The 10126-nt window shown below is 51.3% G+C and overlaps 1 protein-coding gene across 4 annotated transcripts in view; it reads left to right on the top strand.

The window, feature by feature from the left end:
- The first annotated feature begins 3962 nt into the window (after positions 1-3962).
- USP48 (ubiquitin specific peptidase 48) overlaps positions 3963-10126 on the top strand; it is a 34736-nt gene continuing 28572 nt past the window's right edge. For 3 of the 4 annotated variants that reach the window (XM_063436695.1, XM_063436693.1, XM_063436696.1), the window contains exons 1-4: positions 3963-4178; positions 6014-6134; positions 6882-7038; positions 7994-8121. In XM_063436695.1, coding sequence (XP_063292765.1) covers positions 4045-4178; positions 6014-6134; positions 6882-7038; positions 7994-8121 — 540 coding nt within the window. In that variant the 5' untranslated portion in view covers positions 3963-4044. The remainder of the gene's footprint in view (positions 4179-6013; positions 6135-6881; positions 7039-7993; positions 8122-10126) is intronic. The other variant, XM_063436694.1, reaches the window with a different exon arrangement.

Here is a 10126-nt window from a genome sequence, read left to right as displayed (position 1 = left end):
AGCTCTCAGACAGTGAGTACACCCTGTGCCCCCCATACTGTGTCAGAGCTCTCAGACAGTGAGTACACCCTGTGCCCCCCATACTGTGTCAGAGCTCTCAGACAGTGAGTACACCCTGTGCCCCCATACTGTGTCAGAGCTCTCAGACAGTGAGTACACCCTGTGCCCCCCATACTGTGTCAGAGCTCCCAGACAGTGAGTACACCCTGTGCCCCCATACTGTGTCAGAGCTCTCAGACAGTGAGTACACCCAGTGCCCCCATACTGTGTCAGAGCTCTCAGACAGTGAGTACACCCAGTGCCCCCATACTGTGTCAGAGCTCTCAGACAGTGAGTACACCTTGTGCCCCCCATACTGTGTCAGAGCTCCCAGACAGTGAGTACACCCTGTGCCCCCATACTGTGTCAGAGCTCTCAGACAGTGAGTACACCCAGTGCCCCCATACTGTGTCAGAGCTCTCAGACAGTGAGTACACCTTGTGCCCCCCATACTGTGTCAGAGCTCCCAGACAGTGAGTACACCCTGTGCCCCCATACTGTGTCAGAGCTCTCAGACAGTGAGCACACCCAGTGCCCCCATACTGTGTCAGAGCTCTCAGACAGCGAGTACCCCCTGAGCCCCCCATACTGTGTCAGAGCTCTCAGACAGTGAGTACACCCTGTGCCCCCCATACTGTGTCAGAGCTCTCAGACAGTGAGTACACCCTGTGCCCCCCATACTGTGTCAGAGCTCTCAGACAGTGAGTACACCCTGTGCCCCCATACTGTGTCAGAGCTCTCAGACAGTGAGTACACCCTGTGCCCCCCATACTGTGTCAGAGCTCCCAGACAGTGAGTACACCCTGTGCCCCCATACTGTGTCAGAGCTCTCAGACAGTGAGTACACCCAGTGCCCCCATACTGTGTCAGAGCTCTCAGACAGTGAGTACACCCAGTGCCCCCATACTGTGTCAGAGCTCTCAGACAGTGAGTACACCTTGTGCCCCCCATACTGTGTCAGAGCTCCCAGACAGTGAGTACACCCTGTGCCCCCATACTGTGTCAGAGCTCTCAGACAGTGAGTACACCCAGTGCCCCCATACTGTGTCAGAGCTCTCAGACAGTGAGTACACCCAGTGCCCCCATACTGTGTCAGAGCTCTCAGACAGTGAGTACACCTTGTGCCCCCCATACGGTGTCAGAGCTCTCAGACAGTGAGTACACCCTGTGCCCCCCCATACGGTGTCCTGGGCCCCCAAACAGTGAGTACACCCTGTGCCCCCCATACTGTGTCAGAGCTCTCAGACAGTGAGTACTCCCTGAGCCCCCATACTGTGTCAGAGCTCTCAGACAGTGAGTACACCCTGTGCCCCCCCATACTGTGTCAGAGCTCTCAGACAGTGAGTACACCCTGTGCCCCCCATACTGTGTCAGAGCTCTCAGACAGTGAGTACACCCTGTGCCCCCCATACTGTGTCAGAGCTCTCAGACAGTGAGTACACCCTGTGCCCCCCATACTGTGTCCTGGGTCCCCAGACAGTGAGTACACCCTGTGCCCCCCATACTGTGTCAGAGCTCTCAGACAGAGAGTACACCCTGTGCCCCCCATACTGTGTCAGAGCTCTCAGACAGTGAGTACACCCTGTGCCCCCCATACCGTGTCCTGGGCCCCCAGACAGTGAGTACACCCTGTGCCCCCATACTGTGTCAGAGCTCTCAGACAGTGAGTACACCCTGTGCCCCCCCCATACTGTGTCAGAGCTCTCAGACAGTGAGTACACCATGTGCCCCCCATACTGTGTCAGAGCTCTCAGACAGTGAGTACACCCTGTGCCCCCCCATACTGTGTCAGAGCTCTCAGACAGTGAGTACACCATGTGCCCCCATACTGTATCAGAGCTCTCAGACAGTGAGTACACCCTGTGCCCCCCATACTGTGTCAGAGCTCTCAGACAGTGAGTACACCCTGTGCCCCCCATTCTGTGTCAGAGCTCTCAGACAGTGAGTACACCCTGAGCCCCCCATACTGTGTCAGAGCTCTCAGACAGTGAGTACACCCTGCGCCCCCCATACTGTGTCCTGGGTCCCCAGACAGTGAGTACACCCTGTGCCCCCCATACTGTGTCAGAGCTCTCAGACAGAGAGTACACCCTGTGCCCCCCATACTGTGTCAGAGCTCTCAGACAGTGAGTACACCCTGTGCCCCCCATACTGTGTCCTGGGCCCCCAGACAGTGAGTACACCCTGTGCCCCCCATACTGTGTCAGAGCTCTCAGACAGTGAGTACACCCTGTGCCCCCATACTGTGTCAGAGCTCTCAGACAGAGAGTACACCCAGTGCCCCCCATACTGTGTCAGAGCTCTCAGACAGTGAGTACACCCTGTGCCCCCCCATACTGTGTTCTGGGTCCCCAGACAGTGAGTACACCCTGTGCCCCCCATACTGTGTCAGAGCTCTCAGACAGTGAGTACATCCTGTGCCCCCCATACTGTGTCAGAGCTCTCAGACAGAGAGTACACCCTGTGCCCCCCATACTGTGTCAGAGCTCTCAGACAGTGAGTACACCCTGTGCCCCCCATACCGTGTCCTGGGCCCCCAGACAGTGAGTACACCCTGTGCCCCCATACTGTGTCAGAGCTCTCAGACAGTGAGTACACCCTGTGCCCCCCCATACTGTGTCAGAGCTCTCAGACAGTGAGTACACCCTGTGCCCCCCCATACTGTGTCAGAGCTCTCAGACAGTGAGTACACCATGTGCCCCCATACTGTGTCAGAGCTCTCAGACAGTGAGTACACCCTGTGCCCCCCATACTGTGTCAGAGCTCTCAGACAGTGAGTACACCCTGTGCCCCCCATACTGTGTCAGAGCTCTCAGACAGTGAGTACACCCTGAGCCCCCCATACTGTGTCAGAGCTCTCAGACAGAGAGTACACCCAGTGCCCCCCATACTGTGTCAGAGCTCTCAGACAGTGAGTACACCCTGTTCCCCCCCCATACTGTGTCAGAGCTCTCAGACAGTGAGTACACCCTGTGCCCCCCCCATACTGTGTCAGAGCTCTCAGACAGTGAGTACACCCTGTGCCCCCCATACTGTGTCAGAGCTCTCAGACAGTGAGTACACCCTGTGCCCCCCATACTGTGTCAGAGCTCTCAGACAGTGAGTACACCCTGTGCCCCCCCATACTGTGTCAGAGCTCTCAGACAGTGAGTACACCCTGTGCCCCCATACTGTGTCAGAGCTCTCAGACAGTGAGTACACCCTGTGCCCCCCATACTGTGTCAGAGCTCTCAGACAGTGAGTACACCCTGTGCCCCCCATACTGTGTCAGAGCTCTCAGACAGTGAGTACACCCTGTGCCCCCCATACTGTGTCAGAGCTCTCAGACAGTGAGTACACCCTGTGCCCCCCATACTGTGTCAGAGCTCTCAGACAGTGAGTACACCCTGTGCCCCCCATACTGTGTCAGAGCTCTCAGACAGTGAGTACACCCTGTGCCCCCCATACTGTGTCAGAGCTCTCAGACAGTGAGTACACCCTGTGCCCCCCATACTGTGTCAGAGCTCTCAGACAGTGAGTACACCCTGTGCCCCCCATACTGTGTCAGAGCTCTCAGACAGTGAGTACACCCTGTGCCCCCCATACTGTGTCAGAGCTCTCAGACAGTGAGTACACCCTGTGCCCCCCCATACTGTGTCAGAGCTCTCAGACAGAGAGTACACCCAGTGCCCCCCATACTGTGTCAGAGCTCTCAGACAGTGAGTACACCCTGCGCCCCCCATACTGTGTCCTGGGTCCCCAGACAGTGAGTACATGTGCCCCCAGACAGTGAGTACACCCTGTGCCCCCCATACTGTGGGGCGGTATCTGGTGACACACTGTCTCCTGTCAGGGCTCTCAGTCTCCTCACAGAATGGGCGGGAACGCTGGGAGCCCGCGCTGCGCTCTGATTGGCTGGCTGATGACGCCATTACGCTGCGTGACGTGCGTGTTGCGGAGAGCGGGGCTGCGGCCTAGTGACTGAGCAGAGACCGGGACCTCGATTTTGCAGCGATCCCAGACACCATGGCCCCACGGCTGCAGCTGGAGAAGGCCGCGTGGCGCTGGGCGGTGACCGTCAGACCGGAGGATGTGGGGCTGGAGCAGATCGAGACCGCTTACCGAGTGCGGCTGGAGCCCTGCGTGCGGGGGGGGTGCAGGTACCGAGCTCGGTGCTGTCGGTGTCACTGTCTGAGCGCTCCCCGGGTCCCCCATTATAACCCATCCCCGCCCGGCGCCGCTAACCGCTACTATACCTGCTGTGTTATTAGTACTGCGCCAACACACATCCCGGGAACCCCCAATACACCCCCTTATTACAGCCCCGGGGACCCCTCCTTAATACAGCCCGGGGACCCCCAATACACCCCCCCTTATTACAGCCCCGGGGACCCCCAATACACCCCCCCTTAATACAGCCCCCAGGGACCCCCCAATACACCCCCGTATTACAGCCCCGGGGACCCCCCCCTTAATACAGCCCCGGGGACCCCCCCTTAATACAGCCCCGGGGACCCCCCCCCCTTAATACAGCCCCGGGGACCCCTCCCTTAATACAGCCCCGGGGACCCCCCCCTTAATACAGCCCCGGGGACCCCCCCCCTTAATACAGCCCCGGGGACCCCCCCCCTTAATACAGCCCCGGGGACCCCCCCCCCTTAATACAGCCCCGGGGACCCCCCCCTTAATACAGCCCCGGGACCCCCCCCCCTTAATACAGCCCCGGGGACCCCCCCCCTTAATACAGCCCCGGGGACCCCCCCTTAATACAGCCCCGGGGACCCCCCCCCTTAATACAGCCCCGGGGACCCCCCCCCTTAATACAGCCCCGGGGACCCCCCCCCTTAATACAGCCCCGGGGACCCCCCCCTTAATACAGCCCCGGGGACCCCCCCCCTTAATACAGCCCCGGGGACCCCCCCCCTTAATACAGCCCCGGGGACCCCCCCCCTTAATACAGCCCCGGGGACCCCCCCCCTTAATACAGCCCCGGGGACCCCCCCCCTTAATACAGCCCCGGGGACCCCCCCTCCTAATACAGCCCCGGGGACCCCCCCCCTTAATACAGCCCCGGGGACCCCCCCCTTAATACAGCCCCGGGGACCCCCCCCTTAATACAGCCCCGGGGACCCCCCCCCTTAATACAGCCCCGGGGACCCCCCCCCTTAATACAGCCCCGGGGACCCCCCCCCTTAATACAGCCCCGGGGACCCCCCCCCCTTAATACAGCCCCGGGGACCCCCCAATTAATACAGCCCCGGGGACCCCCACCCCTCCTTAATACAGCCCCGGGACCCCCCTCTCATTAATACAGCCCCGGGGACCCCCCCCCCTTAATATAGCCCCGGGACCCCCCTCTCCTTAATACAGCCCCCCCCCCCTCCTTAATACAGCCCCCCCCCTCCTTAATACAGCCCCGGGGACCACCCCCCTTAATACAGCCCTGGGCACAACCTGGGACTGCCCAATACAGCCCAGGGATCCACATACAGCCCCTGGGCCAATTAAACCAATACAGCTCGGGGACTCTCAATACAGCCAGAGCGGCAATTACACTGTGTGTCACCAACACATCCTTGGGCCCTCACTCAGCCCTGAGGTTTTGAACACTGTGTCCCCACATACAGTCGAGGACTCCTACTACAGCCCTAGGGTTTCGTTACACGGTGTCCCCTCACACAGCCTGTGGCCTCGGTGACTGCCAATTTTAACCCCCTTGGTCCTCGGTGACTGCCAGTTATAACCCCCTGGGTCCTCGGTGACTGCCAATTATAACCCCCTGGGTCCTCGGTGACTGCCAATTATAACCCCCTGGGTCCTCGGTGAGCGCCAATTCTAACCCCAGGGGCCTCGCAGACCCCAATTCTAACCCTCTGGGTCCTCGGTGACCGCCAATTCTAACCTTCTGGGTCCTCGGTGACCCCCAATTATAACCCCAGGAGCTTCGCAGACCCCAATTATAACAATCTCTTTTCTTCTTAACGTTTTCTTTCAGAAGGAACTGCAAAGGAAATCCAAACTGTTTGGTTGGGATTGGTGAACATGTTTGGTTGGGAGAAATAGATGAAAACAGCTTCCACAATATTGATGATCCAAACTTTGAGAGGAGGAAAAAGGTGTGCACTCTATTCTTATTAAATAGTAGCTTGGAACTGTTTTTATATTTTAGAATAAACTAATACAGAGAAAATAGACTTGTAGTGTGGGTTTTTACTTTGGCTGTTTATTGTTTGATTAAATATCCCTTGGGTGCTAGCGAGTTTTTTCCTCCTGATATGAACCTGCACTTCCCATGACAAATTATGATAAATTATCTTGAGATAGTGTTATGGTTAACGAGACCTGCTAATCTAACTTTCTCATTTTCCATTTCTTTTTCTATAATATATGCTGTTCGCATGCATAACATTTAGCGACAGTGTATTTCTATCGCAATATGGACCCGAAAGCGTGTCCTGAAACATGATTTTCATTCCTAAAGATGACTTATAAAAATATGATATGTAAAAACTAAAAAAAAAAAACCCCTAAAGATCCCTTAGGCTAATTTCCCTAGCCATCATTTGGCTGTCTCCTGCAGAAGAAGTCTGATGTCTCTATAGAATAAAGCCTGGGCAATCCAGGACTGCACTCCGCTGAGAGCGCTCTGTTTTTGCTCTCAACCTTTGAGTGTGGTCCTCCATGGCCTTGTTTATCTCTGTAGAGCTAACATGATTCTCCTACAGGGGATGCTTCACAGCATGACTTTATTTTTGTCTCTATTTCAAAATATGGATTTCAGCCAATTTTGTAAATGTTAGTGTTTTTTCTGTGATGACCCTGCCAGCTCTAATGTGGTTTTATTTTTTTTCCTCTTCCGATAGAATACGTTTGTTGGTTTGACAAATTTGGGAGCCACCTGTTATGTCAATACGTTTGTTCAGGTGTGGTTTCTAAACTTGGAGTTCCGCAGAGCGCTTTATCTTTATGAGAATTCTTGGAGTGTGGCAAAGGCAGAAGAATGTATCCTGGAAGATAAAGGTAATAGCTCCCAACTGATTCCTCTTCTGCAACTGTCACTAGTCTAATATTATCCTTACCTTTTGTGTAATTTTACCCCACTCCCTCTACCATGTAAGCTCATTGAGCAGGGCCCTCAACCCCTCTGTTCCTGTGTGTCCAACTTGTCTGGTTAAATGTCTGTTCATCCACCCATTGTAAAGCGCTGCGGAATTTGACGGCGCTCTATAAATAATAGTATAATAATAATAAAGGTGGGTTAAAGGGACTCTGTTTTCTAAATAGTGCTACATTATGATATGGATTTATTTAGCAGAATGTTTATATCAAGAGAAACTTGACTCCTTCACTAATATATAGCATTGTGCTTTAAAAATGCTCTTTTCAAGGCCATAAAGTGTATATTATAGTCTGGCGGTTTAGGCCCAAAACTTGTAGATCGGTTTTTAAATTTCTCCATAGTTAGACACCACACCCAAATGTGACATGTCCAGTGGTGCGCACAGACAGAGAAGGCTGAAATAGTTATCTCAACGTGTTCGACTCCATCTTCATTTTTTGTGTAGCTTAATCTGTTTAGAACTAACGTCTCTGATGTATTCTCATAATTTTGAACGTTCCAAACGGGTCTGTGGAAAATAACACAAGAATGTGGGATCCTCCTTGGATAAATTTGCACTCACCAGTTCCCATCGAGGGGAAATTTCGACGTGTGGAGTCAGAACCTGTTTGAAGTTCTGACTATTCTCACACCTTGCCAAAATTAGGCTCACATCAATGGTGTTCTAATTTCAGTGACATTCCAATGCATTCTGTATTAGCTTTTCATAATCAGCCCATCTATGTGAAAAACACAAGTGAGATTGCCTCTTTTATCCAAGAATTGACAAGGCTTCATTGTATGTGTTGTTTCTAATAGATCTTCACATTCTTTAGTTGATTGTAATCTGTTGTGTTTTTTTTTTCATTCTCTCAGAATATGAGCCGCAATCAATCTGTGAACAACTGCAATACTTATTTGCTTTGTTACAAAATAGCAACAGACGGTACATTGATCCTTCTGGCTTTATAAAAGCACTTGGCTTGGACACTGGGCAGCAGCAGGTAATTATTGACATAAATATTAGAAGCCTATTTCTTATCATTTGCTCTTTCAGTTTCCATTCTATGTTGAACTCCGTTGTCCTGAAAATCTTTGCTAAATCACACATTAAAGATCATGTAACCACTGCTTCACAGCCCTGGGTGACGATAAAAGGTTGGAGCTCTCAGTGAGAGGACTGTGAATGGACGATTCCCTGCGACAAACTGTGTCTGACAAGTCTGTGTCTGAAAATTTTGTCTTTTTAATTCCTCAAAGGAATCAAAGATACTTGCCCTTCTTTTGGGGTGTAAAGGCATGCCGCTGGTCTACACGCTGCCAGTCAGAAAGCAGCTGCCTCCACACAGATGGCAGTGCTTTACTGCCTGTGACGTTGCCTCGTCACGTGTGTTAGAATTACTTACTATGTATGTTCAACGGAGGGGGGTGACTTTATGATGTTTGATTACATTTTATAGCTAGTTGGCTTGGCTGTTGTCAGTTGACAGCTTCTTGTTATGAGCCGTTGTGTGGTTTTGGTTTGGCTAAGGGTGGGCAAAGTTAATAAAAGGCTTACTTAAAAAGAAAAGTGCACTGTGCAATGAAGGCTCTTATATAATCGTGATATTACTTACTGTATCACAGTGGGATAATTAGCTTTCCTCTTTTCTTGTGTTTTCTCCTCTTCTGAGAATCCTTCTGACAAGAATATGAAGAGGTTCTGTTATTACCCAATCTACACCTATCCTTGTAGGGCTCTTTACCATGTACGTGTGGTTTACATTCGTATACACCACTTTAAAGTGTAGATATACTGCACCATATTTTGCTACCTTCTTTTTTTAGGAATACACCTATATGACCATATCCCTCTCTCCATTTAGAAGTCTAAGTGTGGATACACGTTTTAGCGCTCCGCTGGGTTTACTTGTAGTGGATAGATTCCACTGGGTTCTCTCTGTTTTTATACATTAGAGATGGGAAACTAAACTTCCTGTGTTTATATATAACAGATTAACAGCATAATTCTTTAACGTCTGAGTGGTCCCATACTGATTGGGTTAAAACCATCTAATGCTGTACAATTCAGACATTGTTCAGGCTTGCAAAAAGCAAAAGAACAATAATTTGCAAATATGCTTTTAGTCCTCATTTTTTGTAAAACCAGTGCTTTATGAATATTCAGAATCTTTACAATAGTATGTACACTAGAGGGTAAGCGTGTGAAGGCACTGATTTTAATTCAGACGTCAAACGCATGCGGATGATTGCTACAGATCCGATCGGACCCGACTGAAATCCAACCAGATTTAGTAAATTTGAGAATTGCCATTCCGGTTGGAATTCAGCCAATTTTGTTTTAGTGGATTACCTTGTATATGTGTGTGTACAATGAGGGAAAAAAGTATTTGATCCCCTGCTGATTTTGAACGTTTTCCCACTGACAAACAAATGATCAGTCTATAATTTTAATGGTAGCTGTATTTTAACAGTGAGAGACAGAATAACCAAAAAGAAAATCCAGAAAAACGCATGTTAAAAACGTTATAAATTGATTTGCACGTCAATGTGTGAAATAAGTATTTGGCTCCTTCGACTTAGTACTTTGTGGCAAAACACTTGTTGGCAATCACAGCGGTCAGACGTTTCTTGTAGTTGTCCACCAGGTTTGCACACATCTCAGGGGGGATTTTGTCCCACTCTTCTTTGCAGATAATCTCCAAGTCATTAAGGTTTCGAGGCTGACGTTTGGCAACTCGAACCTTCAGCTCCCTCTACAAACTTTCTATGGGATTAAGGTCTGGAGACTGGCTAGGCTACTCCAGGACCTTTAACGTGCTTCTTCTTGAGCCACTTCTTTGTTGCCTTGGCTGTGTGTTTTGGGTCATTGTCATGCTGGAATACCCAGCCACGACCCATTTTCAATGCCTTGGCCGAGGGAAGAAGGTTCTCACCCAAGATTTGACGGTACATGGTCCCGTCCATCGTCCCTTTGATGCGGTGCAGTTGTCCTTAGCAGAAAAACAC

This window comes from Pelobates fuscus, chromosome 11 (genome assembly GCF_036172605.1).
Source record: "Pelobates fuscus isolate aPelFus1 chromosome 11, aPelFus1.pri, whole genome shotgun sequence".
NCBI lineage: Eukaryota > Metazoa > Chordata > Amphibia > Anura > Pelobatidae > Pelobates > Pelobates fuscus.
Note: the sequence above shows the minus strand (reverse complement) of the source record. Positions and strands in the feature narration are given on the sequence as shown.